This window comes from Seriola dumerili, unplaced genomic scaffold (assembly GCF_002260705.1).
Source record: "Seriola dumerili isolate Sdu_G_001 unplaced genomic scaffold, Sdu_1.0 BDQW01000138.1, whole genome shotgun sequence".
Lineage (NCBI taxonomy): Eukaryota > Metazoa > Chordata > Actinopteri > Carangiformes > Carangidae > Seriola > Seriola dumerili.
This window is the reverse complement of record NW_019174393.1, coordinates 13,299,177-13,319,937: the sequence shown is the minus strand read 5'-3', so window position 1 is coordinate 13,319,937 and position 20,761 is coordinate 13,299,177. Positions and strand designations below refer to the sequence as shown.

General features: G+C 39.5%; 1 protein-coding gene across 2 annotated transcripts in view; it reads left to right on the top strand.

The window, feature by feature from the left end:
* Nucleotides 1-20,761, top strand: part of LOC111224635 (copine-8) — an 80,340-nt gene that overhangs the window by 23,101 nt on the left and 36,478 nt on the right. For both annotated transcript variants that reach the window (XM_022749191.1, XM_022749190.1), the window contains exons 3-6: nt 2,171-2,217; nt 3,954-4,057; nt 8,031-8,070; nt 14,208-14,284. In XM_022749191.1, coding sequence (XP_022604912.1) covers nt 2,171-2,217; nt 3,954-4,057; nt 8,031-8,070; nt 14,208-14,284 — 268 coding nt within the window. The remainder of the gene's footprint in view (nt 1-2,170; nt 2,218-3,953; nt 4,058-8,030; nt 8,071-14,207; nt 14,285-20,761) is intronic.

Below are 20,761 nucleotides of genomic sequence, written 5' to 3'. Positions count from 1 at the left end.
CTCCTTATGTGTGTAAGTGTTTTTGTGTGAGCTCGGCTTGAGGCAGGTCTGACTAATGCACAAGAGAAAAACTAAGAAGCTTTTCCTTACAGACTCATAGAAAGGGTGTCAATCCTCCCCTTCTCTCCCCACAGTTAAAATCTTTATAATAATACTGTTAGTGCCAGAGCAGTAAGGTTAAAGGAATAGTTTGACATTTTGGGTAATGTGCTTTATTGGCTTCCTTTCCCAGGGTTAGAGAAGAGTGATCCCACTCTTTTGTATGTCAGAGCTGTGGACTTAAACTGGTCTAATATGAGCCTTTACCTATTTGAGACCTAATGTGGAGCTATAATTGGTTAGCCTCTAAAAAAAAAAACACGTAGCTAAATATTTTCCTACCTTCATTTCAATTAGGAGAGACTTCATTCTAAGCGAACAAACAAACTTTATCAGCAAAACACTGATCGGTTACCGAAAAACACCTGAAGTCAACTGATTACAAGAAGTGGGATGAGATAGAATTGTAAATGAATGAGGCCACAAAGAAGGATAGATACTTCCTGATTGAACTTATGCTTAGCTTCATACCCACTGCAGCCAATTTTCCTCCTGCAGCTATGCAAATGTGCTGCACAGAATCCTTTCAGTTATTAACACAACAGAAGGTGCAGAATTGGTCATAAAAATGTCTAATAAAATGCTGAAAGGAATAATTCAGATACTTGCGTATTTGCTTTCTTGCAGAAACATGGATGACAAGATTGACACACACTCATGTCTCTTGCAGTAAATAGGAAGCAGCTAGCTAGAAATTCTTTCTACAACCAAAGTGTAGAAATGTAATGCTGTGGTCATGTGGCATAATATGTCCTGGTCAGTAAATAGCTCCTTGGCTGCAGTATGTTAAGGCCACTTTCTTTGTACATGCTGGATGTATGTGTGTGTGTGTGTGTGTGTGTGTGTGTGTGTGTGTGTGTGTGTGTGTGTGTGTGTGTGTGTGTGTGTGTGTGTGTGTGTGTTATAAGGAGTCTGAGTCGGATGTAAGATCATTGTTATCAAAGACGGTATTTGTCATCTTGAGCTGTGTCTGAATTTGGGATTATGATATCACTTTTGGTGCTATATACTTACTCAACAATACACACACACACACACACACGCACACACACACACACGCACACTGTCTTTGCAAAACATAGCACGTCAGCACATTTACAGTAGTGTGGGATCAAAATGACTCAAGCTGGTCATGATGACAGTGATGAACATGATGACGAGCACACAAGTGATTAGGAGGAGGAGGAGGAGGAGGAGGAGGAGAAGCAGGAGGAAGCTTAGGCTTTACCCATACATTTAGGCGTGCTTTTATGCTGAGTAGCACTTGTGATTATGCTGAGCACGGTGACTTGGGTCTCCTGATCTGAACCAGCCTGACAGGGTGAAAGAGCAAGGAGGTAGAGGAGAGCGAACATCTGAGATACTGGAAATACAGAGATATGTCACCTGCTGGGAAAAATATCTTGAAAATCTAAAGAGCAGTGATCCAAAAGGACAACCGAGGCTCTAAGGTACTGGTGGGGGAAAAAAAACAAAAACATAAAGCCCCTTCAGTACATAAGCTGCAGGGCTGTAAAGAATATAAAGTTTCTATTATTGGTTTAAATCTGGGTCCCCAAAATATCACCTTCTGTTTCCCCCCTCAAAAAAGTGTGACACTCGCCTGCGTGTGGTATATCCGTCTGTCACTTATCTGAAAAGAACATCAAAGGTCTATGATGAGTGAGCTCAGTAATTTGCCTTGTTTCGTGAAATTGCGTAATAGCCCGAAATGATGTCTTTCACCGTCTGAAGATGGAAAATATATATTTGAGCTTCATGAATAAAACTATTAGCTGCTTTGATGTTGTTTTGTTATTTCTAATTCACACATTTCTGCTGTAATAGTCATATTCTAATGGATCCATGAAATACCATGACATTTGAGTTTGTTTTTATTTATTTGCTTTGTGTCTTATCAGAATAATGTTCCCTTCCCTTAGTTTCCAATCATTAACCAAAATGGTTATTAAGAAAAATCCTATTGTACAGTATATGAGTGATTTGAAGAGAATACTTGTATAACTATAAGGGATACTAGTATGTGATTTAGTGCATATATATTAATGTTATATGTCTCTGTTCTTCACAGTTTGTGTTCTCTACACACAAGGCATGGGCAACAAGGAGTGGAGAGAGGTGAGTGTGTGTGTGTGTGTCACACAGTAGGAGTTATGTTGCGTTATCTAAAGCCCATCTTCACACAAAGTACTTTGTTTTAGTTTCAAATAAAGTTACAGGAGACTCCACTGGTGACAGATATGCAAGTTTCAAAACATCTTCACACTTCTTCAACTGCTCCTGCAGCATGGTCCACATCTGTGCAGTCTGTATATTGTATTTTTGACTTTATATGTGTGTTACTCACTATAGGGCGGGTGATATGGCCAAAAAATTTTAATTTAGATTTTCTTTTTTTAGCAAAATGTGGGGAAAAACTAAAACAAACCTGATCTGCTTCACCTGCAAAGTTGTCTCTGTTGTGTATATTCAAAACATGCCGGTTGTCCCATATAACTACAAACTGTCCCAGAACTTTCCCAGTTCTGTTGTGGTGGAGTCGCACAGAGGTGTCTGGGGTGGATGGGGCTCACATTCAAAGTCCTGTCTGTGGTGAGGGTTATTCAGCAAAAACACTTTGGTTCAGGTTTGGGAAAGATTGTGGTTTTGGTTGAATGTAAAATTGACTTTTTCTTTATTAAAACGGACCATGATCTTTCCCAAACCTTCCCTAAACATAAGCATAAAAAAAAAATTAAGAAGGCTGCTGCTACTGCAGGTCACTGCTGGATATTGTATTGCAAGAAGGCAGAAAACAAATTGGTTGTCTTTGAACATTAAAGTGTTACAAGTGACATTCTACGCATTGTAGAAATACAAGAAATTTTAATTAATCAAATTATGTTGATAATCTGTATATATGTGAATGTCGTAGCGGTGCGAGAGGACAAGTGAAGGGCTCACCAAAATCAGGATTCATCCTCTGGGAACCGGGAATGTTATGGCAATTCATCCAATAGCTGTTGAGATATCTCTGTCTGGACCGATGTGGTGGACCGACATTGCCATCATAACAAGCAACGCTGCTAGCATAGCTAAAACAAATCGCCCAAATAATACAATTAAGGTTTAATTACTTGAATTATGGAATTTGGCTGATTCGAGGTTTCCGTGTTCACGTGCTTTTCACACAAAATATATTTATACCTATTGTCCAATTCAATACAATACACTAATAAAGCTGACAGACAGAAAATGTAATTGGATACAGAATTGAAGAGAGTTTTATTAATTAAGCTGCACTAACGATATGAAACCCCACTTTATTTGTGCTTGTAGAAACAACCAATAACTTGTTTGTGAGCATGTGTGCACTCACATATGACTGTACTGCAGTTACCACAATAATGAATATTCAGGAATGTAAATGAGGGGGCAAATCCTACAGCCCCAATCATTCCCAGTTATTCATATTTCTGAGTAGCCCATCATCTGCATGCATTATTAACAAGCTGAGTTAAATACCAAACCGGGACCTGCCTGACCCCCATTGACTTGATACTTCAGGTGCTCTGCATTCATTACTCTAAAGCTGTACATAATCTCCTGTAACCAGCCTCTCCGCCCGATGTGTCTCCCGAGGGAAAAACCTGCTGGTGATTAGTTATTCACATGAATCACTTCACAGAGTGCTTGTAAAAACAGTGATTTGTGTAAAAGCTTTCAAGTTTGGTGAGCTGCAGAAATATTAAAATGACAGATAATGGTTTCACAACAACATCAGGATACTTTTACAGATTATGCAAACTTGGGGCATCATGGGTTGTTTACCTAGGTATTCTTATCTGTCTTCTCTCTTTGCTTTCTTGGTCTAGTTTGGGAGAACAGAGGTGATTGACAACACGTTAAACCCAGACTTTGTGCGGAAATTCATTTTGGACTACTTCTTTGAAGAGCGGCAGAACCTCCGATTTGACTTGTAAGTAAGGTCTACACCTGTGTTTGTGTGTGTGTGTGTCTCGTGTCATCGCAATATTAATATTTGCTGAGATTAGTACTTGGTCTGGCACCAGATGTTGTAAAGGTCAAATGGCATTTCAGGTGCCGGAGTTGATCTTTCATTCACCCAGTGTTAGAGGCCTCTGCTTGAAACTGTCTCTTTGACATTATTGGTTGGATTTGTCGTCCATGTGACCTCTAAAGAATTCCACATAACCAGGAATTATTAAAGTTCATAATTATTTCATTCTAGATCTACAAACATCTCGCTTTTATCGAATGTTTTATTTATTTACTTTCCAGTCGCTATAAACCGGCGTTTCCTTCTCTGCTCTCCTTGCTCAAGTCAGTCACTCAATTAACATTCATCCAAACCACCTGGCTTTTGGCCTATTGTAAAACAAGTAAATAAATAACAAATATGAAATGGAGTTTGGTCAGAAACATCATCTCAACATTTGTCTTTTGTAGGTTTCAACATTTAAAAGCTGTTTCCAGACAGTTTACTGCACTCACGCTAATATTACTTTATCCAAAGGTTACGCAGGGATGAATCTTCCTCCTACACCTTGACACTACCAGACAGTGATGTTACCGTATTTAACTGGGAGGCTTTCATTCTCTCTATATATTAGGTGACAGCAGCTTTAAAAGCAGTATTGGTATTGGTCCAGTATTATTTTTTACTACTGATATTTGGCAGATTGTAACATTGGCATGAATACAGCAAAGTACTTCCTCCAAATTAGCCACAAATTAAGAAGCTAAACTTGCTTCGCATCTGACTGAAGTCTCTTGCAGAACTGTGGTTGGTATTAGTATTGGCTGGGAAAGTACTGGATATTGCTGGTTTCACAAATAGATCGATAGATTGTCAAATTACGGATACAAATATCATTGCACCTTTCATAATTTTAAATTTATACTATTTATACTGTACCAGATAATGGTATTATCTGATACTGTACTGTATATCCATGAGGAATAAGCTCTATAACTACATCTCACACTTACTCTGGGTTCCTTTGCCTATAGAGGAATAAGATGTGGGCTAGAGGAGACAGCCATTATTAAAGCACCAAACTGCCTGTAGGTGACGGTATTCTCTTTCTCAATTTGCGCTCAGATCGCATTTCTCATTGAATTACAGAGGGGATTTCAGTGGCTTTATTTTATTAGACGGAGACTAATTATATTATAATATATGAACCAGGGAGCCACACTGACAACCCAACTGGGATCTGAAAGTTAGACTGTGAAGAGGAGGAGTTAGTGTGTCTGCATGTGTGCCTGTTTGTGTGTATTCGCCCCATGAGGGAAGGAGGGAGAGAGCAATACTGTTAATTACTGCAACAAAAGTAAAGAAAAGTGTTTATCACACACTGTCCTTAATGGGTAGAAAATAGATATCTTGCTATCTTAGTTTGTGTGTCAATAGATCATTGTGCAGTAATGTTTGTGTGCATACATGAGTGTCTCCGCTGGTTGCTCTGTCACAGCACATACTCATGTCGTCATCTCACTAGAGAAGTGTGGCTAGAGTTCACGTGGACAGACGTACTCCAAGACCAAAGCAAAACCGGTGTGCGCATTCCCACATACCGTGTGACACCCATGGTGACAATGTTGTGTGTTTTGCGTGCGCACGTGTTTGTGGCTGTGTGTGCGCTTTAGCGCTGGTGACCATAACAACCGCTTGAATGTGTTTTTCTTATGTCTTTTTATAATCTTTTTTTTTTTTGTCATTAGAATAGGTGTCAAATTTCGTTCCAGTGGGTTGTGAGAAATGTGTGTGTATCCATATAGATGTCCGAATGTGTTTTTGTATGTGCTCACACTAGTTCTGCTGTGACATTTTCATACCCTGGACATGTAGGGACATCTGTGTTGTGTTGTGTGTCTCTGCCCTCTCATTTGTTTAGGGAGCTGTATAAATGTATGAATGCCTCTGTGGTTGCTGTCTCTGGAGTGCTTTCCTGAATGAAACTGAGCATCTGAAGAACAGAACAGCACGCCGGCTTTTTGCTGGTCTTTGTGTGAGTGTGTATGTGTGTGTTAACGCTGCTCTCATTCAGGGCCTGCAACACTATAAGAGAGACGTGCATGTGCATTTGTGTGTGTGTGTGTGTGTGTGTGTGCATTCCTCCACTTTAATGTCCGCTCAGACACGCATGTGTGTGTGTTTTGTACATGTGTGTGTGTGGGTCTAACAGCCATAGATAGCTGCTGCAGAGGGTAACACAGTCAGAGATGATAGCAGATGAAAGACAGTTTCCTCCCTCAGGCCCGTGTAGTTGGGATGAGTAGTAGGTTATGAAATGCTACAGTGTGTCCTCTTAATGTGAATTATGAGACTGCACCTTTCTGCAAGTCTGCATCACCGTTAGTGGTTTGCATGTATGGATTTCAAAGCAGTTCAGCTTAGTATTTGTATCACATAACTGTTAGAAGTGCTGGGTATTACCAGTGACTTCCCGATTCGATTCAATATAGATTCAGTGAGAGATATTTCAGTTCCAATACCAATTGTGCTTGGATATGAATGAGAATCGGCTTCTTCTTCTTCGCTGTCTTCATACTTTTTAAATTCGAAATGCAACTTTAGACATGCACCTTCAGTGGAACCACGTCAGCCATTTTTTATTTTTTTTGGCTCTCACGTGACCAGATCTCACCACTTCCATGGGAGACTGTAAAAGGCAGATATTAAACGATCGATCTCGGGATTTTATGAACCGAGATCATATTATTCAACTGAAGATTGATTTGAATCAGAGAAATTATTAATTTTTTTTTTTTCACCCTAGCCCTAACTCTTAGTCGTACTTCTGCAAACACTACTTTTATTTTTCCATGCTCAACATTATGTGCTTGTAGTGAAACTGGGGGTCTGAATGATGAGTTCACATGGAAAGTAGGAGATTTATGTTATGTTTATTATGTTTCCCCAAGCAAAAAGAGAAAAACAAATTGAATGGAGACTGTATGGTATGGCTGTTGATTTGTCAAGTGTTTCTAGACTAGAGGATGGATAGCTGGCTGTGTGGTTCGCACAGTTTTGATGGTAGAGACACTGAATGTTTAAAAAAAGACTGAGCACAAGCGCTGTAGGGGAGATATCACACAATTGTATTTAATCATTTTAAATACTCAGTCATGCTTCAGATTCATATTCATTGAGTCCAAATTACTCAATGTGCAGCACACACATCCACAGATACACACCGCGTGTACATTATACAGAACATTTTCGTAATGTAACTAAATTGCCCCTCATTCCCTCCCCAAAATATTACCCAGCAAAGGGCAATCCATTTTTAGTGGTGGGTGAAATGACCTGAGCTGTGAAATGACCTGAAATTGCTGAGTGAATGGCTTGTCTGATTGCTTCTCATTCTTTAGAGTAGCCTCTGCACTGGAGGGGCCATTTCTGGACACATTTTTCCTCTCTGCAAGTATTATGTGTACGAGAGGCCTGCAGGTGGAATGGAGGAGTAAAAAATGTGAATCATTTTAAAACATACATCACAAAAATAGCGCAATGGCCCAGTAAAAGTAACACTAATGAGCAGAGATGGAAACCCAAAGGAGGACAGTCACTTAGTTACATATTTGCTCACTAGCACAGCATTTCTCAGTTTCTGTTCATCGCTCTCTCACAAGCACAAACACATATACTCTCACAATCATATGTGTGACTGCCAATTAGTCCATTTAGTGTCACTTTAATGGAAGATGCCTGTGAGCCTGTGATGTTGGAAAATGAACTACCCGGAGCCTCTGGTGAGGTCTTCGCTGACAAGCTGCTTGGCCCCATTACTGATTTCCCCTGTCTGTAATCCCTGTTGTGTTTGCCAGCTGAGCTCCCGTCATCCTCCATCGCTTTCTGATGCACTGACTCTCCTGCTCTCTTATGCTTTTTTTTTTTTTTTTTTTTTTTTTTTTTTCTGTAGGTATGATGTTGACTCCAAGAGTGCCAACCTGTCAAAACATGTGAGTACCAGAACTTGTCTTTATTATGTGTGTTTTCGTGCGCACATGGAGGTGTGCGTGCGTTCACATTTATTTCTGTCCCTCTGCACACTTTTGTTGATTTCATTGTGTGGGTGTGAGTGAGTGTTTGTTTGAGCATGATTGCTGTCCTTGTCATTACCTCCCATTAGCCTCATTTCAGCCACATAACAGTAATCTGGCCATTACAATGAGTGTGTTTATCATCTACTGTAATAGCACATTCCCGGAATGGCCTGTTGTTCATTTCGAAATTAAATAAACACTGATTTCCCCTGTCCACCCTGCTTTTTTTCCCCATTGATAGCAGTGATTAGCATAATGGTAATTAGAACTAATAATGTGATAATTTGGTCTTTGCTGGCAAAAAAAAGAATAGCTGTGTCCTGCCTACTGCATCATGGGGACTGTAGTTCAAAGAGGCAGATGCAGCTCGGACTTTAGCAAAGGTTTTCCATAGTTATTTTTAGAGCAGTTGCCAGTTGTTTTCCAGTGTTCAGTTTATTTCTGTTCACTGGACCGAGAAATCACAACCAGTTAGTCAGTTCGTCTTGTTTGATGAACTGAGTAGAGTAACATGTAGTTATTAGCTAATAGCTAATGCATCAAGATGTATTAGAAGCCCTGTTTGGACATGGACATTTAGCACATGTGGTGTCACCATTTTATAATTTAAAGGAATAGTTTGACATTTTGGGAAATTCGGGAAACATTTTTTTTGTTGAGTGTTAGACATACATGACAGTTGTATCAATCTTCTCATCTGTTAAATATGAAGCTAGTTAGCGTAAGTTATCATGTTAGCAAGACTGGATGAAGGGGCAAACAGCTGGCCTGGCTCTGTACAGATTTAACAAAGTCCACCCCCCACCCCCATCACCTCAACCCCATAAAGAACACATTACGTCTATATGTTGCTGTACAAAAACTGAAGTATACAAACGACAATTTGCCATTTTAACTGAACTATTCCTTGGACTAGTTTCCAGGCAACCAACAAAGTTATTGGTAAGTTACTGGTCGCAGCCAAGAAACAGTCAAACAAGCGGATCCAATTTCCAGTCTTTATGCTAAGATAAATTAGCTAGCTGCTGGTAGTAGCTTTATGCTTGGAGAGAAATTAATTGTATCCGCCTTCTTATCTAACTGTTGTGAGCAAGAAAATGAATAAGCATATTTCCCGGCATATCTAACTTTTCCTGTAAAAGATGGCAGTTATTTTTCAACAAGAGGAAATGACTGTTTAAACTGACAGCTTTGATATATTTAGTTTGCCGATCAGTGTGCAATTCCTAGAGCTCTGTGTCTGACTGTAATCTCGTGTGCTCACATCTGTTTTCATGAAATCAGCTTTACAGTGATATCTGAGACATGTTTGAGCAGCTGTTTGCTGTGGTAACAGCCAACAGTGACCTGGTCTGTCACTGTCCAATGCAAGGAAGTCATTCAACAATAAAAATGATGGGAGGCAACAACAATACAATAGCACCAAAAACAAAGTGGATATCAGTCTCATTTAGCTGTTTTTTTCCACTCATAAACTCTTATCTAGCCATCTGGATATTTACATTACAGCTTCAGTGTGTGCAAAGGCCAATGTGCAATCATGCATCACCTGCTCTGCAGTTTTTGGCCACTCCCTGGAAAATAATTATTACAATATAGATCTTTGTGTGGGAGTGTGTCCGTGAAAAAGCTACACTCACTTGACTTTGGTGCCCCAGTCTGCCTCTACACAGAGCTGCAACTGTCACTTTGCCCCGAGATGCCACATTCCAGCCCTTAGGCCTTTATCAGTGTTTGCTTTGCACTGTTCAGCACAACCAGTCCGCCCACATAGCATATAACATGGACACACAGTCACATGACCTCCCCATTTGTGTAATAAACAAAAGGGAGGAGTGATGTCACTGGAAAGAACAAAAGGAGACAAGAATTGTGAGACATGAGGTGAAACTTAACAAGTCAATTCAATATTAACCATAAGTGCTACTAATTACTAATAAATTGAGGATTTTTCTTTTATGAGTACTTTTTTTTATGGTTCACACCCTTGAACAGACAATAAACTATTTTAGACTTTATTTCAGCGACTTAACAGACTGGGCCGATCCAGTCATATTTTAATGGATTAGTATTGATTAAAATAATGTAGTTTAAAACCGATCCTTTCATCACTGTACCCTGGTGTATGTTGTCCACCTCAACCAGCCAGTAGTGTGCAGGATTTAGGGAGATCTATTAGCAGAACTGGAATATGATATTCATAAGTATGTGTATAATCACCTGAAACTAAGATTTGTCATGTTTTCGTCAGTGAGCCCTTTATATCTCCACATGGAGTGGGTCCTCCCTCATGGAGCCTGCCATGTTTCTACAGTAGCCCAGAAGACACAAACCAAACACTGGCTCTAGAGAGGGCGTTTTTACGTTTTTACGCTGCCTGAAAGCCATCGCATGTTCTTCTACGCGCTTGGAAAAGGAGGGGTAAGGGGAGGGGTATTCAGTTGGTTGCAAACCTCACAGCTAGATGCAACTAAATCCTACACACTGGTCCTTTAATACAGCCAGGCTTTACTGTGCAGCGTCCCCTTGATAAGCCAGTGAGAATTAGCGCGTGTGAACATGAAGTATTATCTCGGCACAGCAGTGAATAACAAGTCCAGACCTTGATACAAATACACAGACTCCCTAAGCGCCATTGTTAATGATTGTTAGCAAAGCAGTGTAGAAAACATTCAGCTGCAGCTTCTCATTTTTGTTGAACGTTGCATTCAGTGGTTAAAATAACAAACGTCGCTGGCAGTACGTCATATCAGCTAATTAATGTTAGATCAGTGTGTAACTCGTTGACAGTCCTAAATTAAATTTGGCTGTGGTCGGTTTGTGTGCTCTCTGCACACTACTGTCAGTACTTGTCAAAGATAGTTTGCGAGGGAAGAACCTCCACTCTGCAACCCCGCTGTACAACCGTTAATGAACTGAGTGTTTTTTTTAGTTCAAACAAATCCAACAGAGTGAGGCATCTTCTTTCTAGTGGATCGCATCATTCCACTTACAGTGGTGGTATCCTCCCAACTGAACTTTCATTCATATCATGTAAATAATTTAAACTTATAAACTTTATAGACTGATCTTTTTGAACATCAACCATGACTGTCACTATTTGGATCAAGAAGCTCATAAAAAATAAGGTGTGTGAGATCAAGTGTAGAGCTGTGTTATTTAAATGTGTAACATACATAGACTATTTAATTAACATTTAAGTCGCATAAACATAAATATCAGACATGGTATGGGCAGATACCCAATATGAAAAGACTTCCCTAATAATGGGTGTAATTGAGAACCTTTGTAGCAGTGCATGACACAAGGCTTGTATTTTCACCTTCAATAATAATAATGATAATAAACTTTATTTATACAGCACTTTTCAAAACAAAGTTAAAAAGTGCTGAGTCAGAAATCTGTGTTTTAAATGATTTCTGGTTGTGTGTTCAGGTGCTTGTAGGAAGCTCTGGTTTCTAATCTGGAAGGCGTTAAAGCCATTGCTGTTAACCTGGAGCTCCTAACAAGCAAAAAGGTTTAAATCATGGGGTGTATAGATACAGATATAGTTGATTTACCTATGGCATATAAATGACATTTACATCCAGTACGAAGGAAAAGTGAAGAAAGTGAGTAAGTGAGGTACATTTTGGTTTATATTGTTTGTACTGCATAGAATCACTAAATCAGTGTCTGCCACTTGATGTGGGAGGTGACATCAGTGTTGAAGGGCCTGTATGGTCAGTAGTTGCTCTCTCTCTCTCCAGTAATTCTTCGCAACCTTTACCTTGAGCTCAGTTTTTAGAGATGCAGTTTTAAAATAGCTAAATAGAAGCCATTCAATGGCATTCAGCAAATGTATGAAACTAAGTGTGGACATTTATTTCATCACAGTGAAACACTCCCAGTCTCTCAGAAGCAAGTTTAGTCCCTCTTCGGATTTTCTTTCCTCGTTTTATGTCACTTTATTGTCCCTCTTGATGCATTCATTCCTCTTGTGCTTCCCTTATCTCCTTATCTTGTCTTTTCCTCTCACTATGGCGTTCTGTCATCTTTCCCTGTCATACCCTTGTTCTTTCACTTTCTCTCCATCTCTCCATTTCCCATTTCTCCCCCTCACTCTGTCTTCCCTCCCCCTTGCCTCACTTTCTTGAAATCAATAATCTCATACAAGAAGAGACAGGCATGTTGGCTCAGAGGCAGCGTACTATCTAACTGGCCCTCGATGCAGGTCTCAGGAGGGAAAGGCGGAGAGCCAATCCATTAGATGGTGTTTTAGCATGGGAACTTTAGGCTGCAGGCACACCTGGGAACTGGGTGAGAACGAGCGTGGAATATAGAGGGAAGGGTGGAGAGAGTGGGGGACAGTCACACAGAGAATGCACTAATTTGTGTCTCTATATGCAGATACATAGGAAGCCAGGCTGATCCCATGTTGTGCTCCAGGTCCATTTTGAATACATTTCAGAAATGCATTACAAATCACAGGCAGTGCCATTTATTTGAAATGAGTTGGGAATCTAATTCATGGGTATTTTCTAAAGTGCATTTACACGCTTTTCTGCTCGGCATCCATCTGACAACATAAAACCACTGCAACACCTGGAAAAACTAGGGGGACCCCTTTTTAATAATTCGGCTTTTATAAAGGATTTGTACCTTGTAACTAATAGAATTGTCAGTGGTTTTGAAATAAATAATTTACTAATCCTTTATACGTGAATTATAAGCCAAAAGTAAGACTTACTTTGGGGTTGTCAGGTCGTGAGGGTCGAGATATGATGTGTTAATTAGTGAGCTAGCTGTTTCCCTCTGTTTCCAGTCTTTGTGCTAAGCTACGTTAGCTGGCTGCTGAAAACCAAATACACATATTTCCCAAAATGTTCAACTTTTCCTTTAATAAACGGTTAGTTACAACATGTAAACCTTTTATAAGGAGTTACATATTAGAGTGGTGCCAATCATTGTCTGTCTGCTTACACCCCCCCTTGAAAACCTCTGCTCTGGATCTCAGTCTTACTGTATCTATCAAACAGTTCATTTTTTCTGGAACATTACTTAATGGAGCTACACCCACACAACTATCTTTTTCACATTAACTCTTTTCCTAGCCCATGCTGTCATATATTTAGCCATTAGTTGCACACAGCCAATTTACCGATGGACCTCATGCTGGCAACAGCCGCAGTTGCTAGGAGATCTGTGACTTCACTGCACAGCCTCTACATCAGAGACGGGGGAGGAAAAAAAAACAAAAAAACATTTTAAAGTGTTATTTAAGCACTTATTGTGGCCAAAACAAATGAGTTTATGGCAAAGTAAAGTCATGTGACTGTACGCAGGCATCAATAATGACACAGGCAAACTAGAGAGGCAGACATGAAGCTGGGTCGATGGATAGAGATAGAGACAGAATAACACAAGAGGCTAATCAATGGAGCAAAGAGAATCCATTATGTTAGTGCTGCTTAGAGCTGCTCCAGTCAGATATTAGAGACAGAGTCCAGTAATGAAACATGTTCCCAACAGTGTGCCCCCTGGTGAAAGAGGGACGGCGATGGCATGTTTCTATAATAGCTTCCCTACATCAGAAGTTGTTTTCATACTCATAAAACTCATATTTTACGCTGGATAAACTGATAGCCATTTTATTTTTGCTGACAGACAAACGTAACTGTCTCCAGAACTGATACACATGCATTTTCTACTTCTCTCCCATCTCTCTTTTTCCTTCTGTCGGCATCAGCTGTAAAGTTTCATTATGTGATGGCGGTTTAATTTACAAGGAAAGTGGCAAGGGAGCAGAGCGGGGCTGGTGTGAGGGCTGGTGGGAGGAAGGCTCGATATGCTTGCCAATAATATGATGTCAATTGGGAATGCAGAGGTGTTTAAAAGGGTTTGGGCCAGCAGGCCTGCTCTCAGCAGAGATCAGGGAGGGGAGTAATTTTTGTGTTAGTTTTGTTTCATTGGATTTTGTATGTATATTTTGTGTGTTATGCCTTGTCTGAATCACAGAAAGATTTTTTTTTTTTTTTTTTTTTTAAACTGGCTCATTTCTCTCTCGCTGACAGGATTTTCTGGGCCAGGCCTACTGTACTCTCGGAGAGGTGGTTGGTTCGTTGGGCAGTCGCTTGGATAAAGCTCTAGGGTGAGTATGTGTGCCCATAGCTGCCAATATTTCAATGATTATCTGACCAATGTTGATTTATGATCACTGCAAACAAAATGAAATGACTACCAAGGCTGTCGGGAGTTACTGTCATGTCACGGTGCAAGCTTGTTTTACATCTGCATTTGTTTCATAAAGTTTGTTCTCCCTTTTTATAAAAGTTCTTTGCCACTTGTGCCTGAAAAATATGATGACTGAGGGAGGTGTCGTAAACATCCTTTTAGCAGTCAGTGATCTTGACATGAGTTGCTGCAGTTCTCTACAGTGACAGTTTTGTGATAGTGGTTGATAAATGTAGTATAGTATATACATATATATATATATATATATATACTGTATATGGTGGAAAATGACTAAGTACATTTACTTCTGTACTTAAGTACACTTGTACTGTGTGTATTTATATTCTGCTATTTTATACTTCTGCTTAACTACTCTCCAGAGGGAGCTACTTTTTAACTCCTCAACTTTAGTTACTCATTACTTTGCACATTCAGATTAATGATGTATAATCAACTCATAAATTACTATGTGTTATCATAGGCTAACGTATGATAAGACTTGATTGGTGCCTGGGGGAAATTCACGAGCAACATAAAGTAATTAAAATCAGATGCACCTCATCACTGTATCAGTAATTATAATCCAGTAATATAATATACATTTTTCTGCATAATTAGTGCTTTTACTTCTGATGCTTGGTACTTAGTATATTTTGATGCGAATAATTTTGTTCAAAGTTTGTGTCTGCATGGACTGTCCGCATATTATACAGCCAGCAGGCAATTAGCATAGCTTAGCATAAAGACTTGAAGCACAGGGAAACAACCAGCCTACAGCTCTAAAGCTCCATACAAAATCAAATGTAAAAACAACAATTTTTGGTTTTAAGGTGAATTAAATACTGGACTATATCTTCATTTTCTTCAATTTCTCTTTTTTTTAAAAATACAAATAAGTAGTGGGCTGTTTCAAAGAACTGCACAGTACTTGATTTTTGATTCATGCAGAGTTTGCAATTATCATCCAAGAAATTTGGTAAATGACTCTTTGTAACCATCTGTGAGACTGTAAAACCACTCGACTTACTAACAAGGTGGCTTGTTAAGAAGCAGTGTGAAAGTCAGTATATCCATGAGAAAATCAATGAAGTGCTGTGAGTCACGTAAGCTACAGTTACAGCTCAGTGGAGGAAACTATTCTCCAGTGTGTCGGATGTCAGGCAGGAAGCCGTGAGATGTGTTTGCGTTTACTCAGTAGAGAAGAGGAGCAGTGCATACCTACAGAAGTTTCTAATTAACATACGCACCAACATACACATGTGTCGCGTGCACACAAACCTCCTACACGCCTGAAAGTTTTCCTGCATATCACAACACTGAGACTCATTACATTGATCGTGTTCATCGGGCTTGTTAGGCGGCCCGTCCTCTGCAGCAACACGTAGCATCGGATTGTGTGTTTGGGTATACATGTGTTTTCGTACATGTATGTTCACAAAGGCGTGAGCTTAATTATACTTCCTCATTCCTTTTTGTTGTTGTTGTTGTTGTTGTTGTACCAGCGCTGCAGGTTTACAAAGTGTTCTGAGTGCAGGAAGTTATTTGAAGTTCATGAAAATGATGACGACTAAGAAGAAGCATTACATAATAGGTCAAATGAGCCCGCACCTTTGGAGGTTGATGCACCCATAACAATGCAAGCTAAATACATGAACCCATTAAGTTGAATTCTTTTATTTCTATTTCTTTATTTGTTTAAGGAAGGCTGAATTCACACACAGTAACATAAGGTGCATTATACGTTAAGATCACTGCTGTCAGTTACCTGTGGATTTTGATACTATATAATGTTTAATATAGGACTAAAATGGGGCATATTTCCCACACTCTGAAGTGTATTATCCTTCCAATTCTCACCAAATAACTAATGGTAAAGACAAACAACTACTGCTCTTCCTCTTTAATTTGTTTTATGAGAATCATTGCTTATTGACAGAACACTGGATCATTATCACCACACTGTACATCTACACATAAATCCAATTTTCTCCTACGCATATTAACATGTAGAAACAGACAAAACAGCTGACGAAAGTAGTACAAAGTTTATATTGTGTATACCATTGTTTCTGCAGCTGCCCCTCTGTGCCCCTTTTAAAACACAAAGTTACGATTAGACGATGCTCAGAAGTCGTTTAAAATTAAACAGAGGCCAGGTATTTCCATAAAGACATCCACACTGATAGCGAGCTGTTTCTATTTTGGTGATATTGTGAAGGTGAACCACATCTCTTCAGATGCTACCGATCAGCTGCAACAATTCCACACTATCTCTCTATTCACTGATATTATACAATCCACTACATCGGGGGAAAGCTGGGATGTAGATTACAAAGCTCTTCTGCATCAAACATAACAAAATGAATGTAGAGGTATGTGAGTATCAACTTGCACTGAGCAACTGCTATAACAGATATTTGATATTAAAATACTTTGATCAAAATCAGCAGCACAATCTGTTTCATTTGGCGCCCTAACAAGGATATACAGTATCATTATCTACTTTCATCCACAATGTGGCTCTTTTGGCCTCCTTTTCACATGTTTTCTCACAGTTGAAGCCCACTTGGCTTCCTTTCAATTGTGTTTTTCAATCCAATTTGCTTCTTCATTTGAAGCCTTGATGAGCCCTGAGATCTAAAAAAGGGGGGTGTTATGGAGCGAAATGAGAGCCAAGCTGGCATCCCATCACTGAACATTGTCAACAACCTGGCAACCTGGGTGTGTGCGCGCTTGTGCCTTTTTAGTGTATGTGTGTGTGTGTGTGTGTATGTGTCTGTGTGTGTGTTTTGCTAATCCTTATGGTTTCAAAGCAACACAGTCATCCACTTGAGCAACAATCGCCATCGCCATGGTGATTGTAGTGGCAGGTTTCCCACTCAGAACGAGCGAGAGAAAGAAAGAGAGAGGGAGAGAGAGAGAGCACCTGTCTGTGCATGTATGTGTGTGTGTGTGTGCACATGCCTATATGTGCACTGTGGACTTCGCCAAAGTGCAAAATGATGTCTATCCTGAAAGCTCTACTTAAGAAACCCCTCCCTCCATTTCACTCTTCATCATCCGCACATTTTTACACACACACACACGCACGCATGCACGCAAACACACACACACACACACACACACACACACACACACACACACACACACACACATTCTTGTAGTCATTTGGTAATGGTGACCAGCAAACAGCAAAACCTCTACTGCTCCTCTGTGGCGCTATAGCCTCTTCCTGTGGAGGTTGTAATAAGAATGCCACAATAAACTTTAAGTTGTATATTTTTACTAACAGGAGGGTGATTAAGTCTTGAATATGTAAGGCCATATATTAAAAAGTCCTTAATTTAATCACGAAAGCTTTTTAATGTTGAGACAAGAAATCACATTGACCCAAACAGGACAGGATTTACCGCTGCTCATTTAGATATAAAGTTTGTTGTTCTTGAGTTTAGTCTATTTTTTTTTTTTCAAATTTAATTGTTTTGCTCACTATGTTTGGCCTGGTTCTCAATAGACCACCACCCGCTCTTGAGATTTTCCCTGAAGTTAACAGATTAGATGATTGTTAATGATGCTTAAGGCGGTCCATGCTGTCAAACTACTATGTAATATATCTTGTCTGTGACGTTATTGTAATTACTGGGAGGAAAGGTTGTGTGACTTGTTGCAGGAAATAGAGGCTCTGTCCTTTTCATATTTAAACACAGTCTAGTGTGGAGAATATAGGAGTAGTTTCAGGTGCTGAGGACATTCACTCTCCACATGCAGTATTGTGCCACATTACTGCAAAAATATGCAGCTAAACACTGATGGAAATGCGCTGTTAAATTTAATTATGCCACAGGTGTCATATAGAGCATTTGAAGACTTTGTTTTTAAAGGAGTCACGAGTGATTCGGTGCAGAAATAGAAACACTGTCAACAGTTATTAAAAACAAAGGTACCGAGGCTACAGCTGTTGAAGTCATTGTCTTGCTGAGGTTGTGCCTGTGTATGTCTATGTGTGTGTATGTGTATCTGTGTGTTAGACTTCGTCAGTCAGACACACACCTGCATCCTGACACGACAGGGGGGATCTTTAACAATTTTAATGAGTACTAATTACAGCTAATTACACTGTTCAATCAAACTCCAGTGGGCATTTGGGTGTGTGCGAGTGTGTGTGTGTGTGTGTGTGCGTGTGTGTGTGTGTGTGTGAGGCAGAGCAACTGAGAGCATCAGGGAGAAACCAGCAACAGGAAGCGACACATTGACAAGTACAGTATTGTGTATTGCAGGGCTCCTAGCTGACCAGAAGTGTGTGCGTGTGTGTGTGTGTGTGTGTGTGTGTGTGTGTGTGTGTCTTGTGTATTACATTTGCCTCTGTGTAGTGTGATTACTCACAGCTGTTCTGTTGCCCCTCAATATTTTGAAGGTCTCGTATTGTATAAAGTGAGATTTCCATGTCTTATAAAGCATGTAACACAGCCTGTATTCAGGAACGAAGCCTCAAAACAAGCAGTCAGTAACTTCCGCAACTTTATGATTTCACAACAAAGCAGTCACTCGCAACCAAACCCCAAGCCCCGCCCACCAGGACCCACCATCCAACCAGGTTTCTCTGAGTGTGTGATCCACAAAATAAAGTTAAAGTATTGCAAGTTGATCCATTAAACAAGTAGAAGTTTACTTGATATTATTTCAGCTCTTGGACTCCTGGAAAAAAATAATCATAATCTGAAGCTTTAACTGAGATCTAACTTCTAATTAATTTGCATGTCAATGATATTTGGTAATCAGTGGTGTTTGGTAATAATGATATTTGGTAAAATGAGAAGAATTTCACCTGAGTGCTGAACACAAAAGGCACATTTTTGCAGTAATGTTCCTTTAATTACCAGTAAACAGATAAATAAACAATAAACAATTAAAACTGATGGTTTCATACTCTATAAGCCATAAACACTTTTACTAATGAATTATAATTTTTATACATTATTAGAAAAAAATGTGACACATAATTTCAAAAGACCAAAATCAAGATTTGAAGGAATAGTCTTGGAAAATTTGCTATGATTTAGTTGAATAGATTGATTCAACTTTCATGTCTGTACAGTAAATATGAAGGTAGAGGCAGCCACAGTTAGCTTAGCTTAGCATAAAGACTGGAAATGGGGAAACAGCTAGCCTCATGTACTTATGAAGTGTAAAAAATGACTTGGGGAGTTATGTGCGGGACTTTTTTTGGCCAAAACCACACCATATTGCTTTTACACTTAAATACATTTAGTATGAATAAAAAAAAACATAACATTCTGTGTAAATGAATGAGCTTTAGAGTTGCTGGTATTCATAATCTTTTATGTTTTGACAAAAACAGGCTAGCCATTTCCCACTGTTTCCACTCTTTGTGCTAAGCTAAGCTAACTGCTGCAGTAGCTTCATATTTAGCATACACACAAGAGAGTGGTAATTTCCCACCGAACTCTTGGCAAGAAAGCAAACATGCATTTTCCAAAAATGTCAAATTATTTCTTGAAGCAAAGATTTGATTTGGAATTTAAATGATGACTGCTGAAATATGTTTTTTACCACATAGAGCCAAGCTCATTCGGACCTTTAAACCTTCGTTCATTTAACTTAACATCTAACTCAGTACACGCTTGGCTCCTCAGACGTAACGACAAAACAAAGACAAAAGTTAAATATTAGTTCAGTGCGCTGCATCTTGTAGCTAAGAGGGCTCCTTTTTGACTTTTAACTTCAGAAAAGCATGAGCCTGTTAACATGGCTCACTGTTTGGTTAAATTTGCATGAGAGCACTCATGTTTAGTTAATGCCACCTGGGACGTTTTGCAGTGAATTAGCATTTTATTACTGATAACATTTTCACTTTAAATACTGATGCTGGCCTTCATTTTGATGCTCTCATGAATATTTAGTGAGGCAGTTTGTGACGGGGGATCTATCACTCTCTGCCTCTCCTGTGTTCTTTCATTCTACTTGCTTTTCCCTCCGTCCTTTTTATCTTCTCTTTCCTTTCCAACTCTAACTCTCTCTCTCTCTCTTTCTCTCTCTCTCTCACTCGCTCTCTCTCTCACTCTCTCTATCTCTGCCTCTTTTGTTCCCACAAACAAAATCTTTCAGTGTTCAGTTTAAGTGGGCACAGGGTCAGAGAGAAACCCCAGTTCACTCAGTTCACTATGGAAGAGCCAAGTGGGCTGAAATTTAGATACAAGTCTGCCAGGAATGCAGACACACACACACACACACACACACACACACACACAAAGGCTAATAGATGTGAATACAAGCCTGATTGTAAGCATTTGAAAAGGGAGGACATGAAAACTCTCTCTCTGTGGCTCCAGTGTGACATGGATTAATAACAATGTTCCTTTTGTGAGAGAGAATT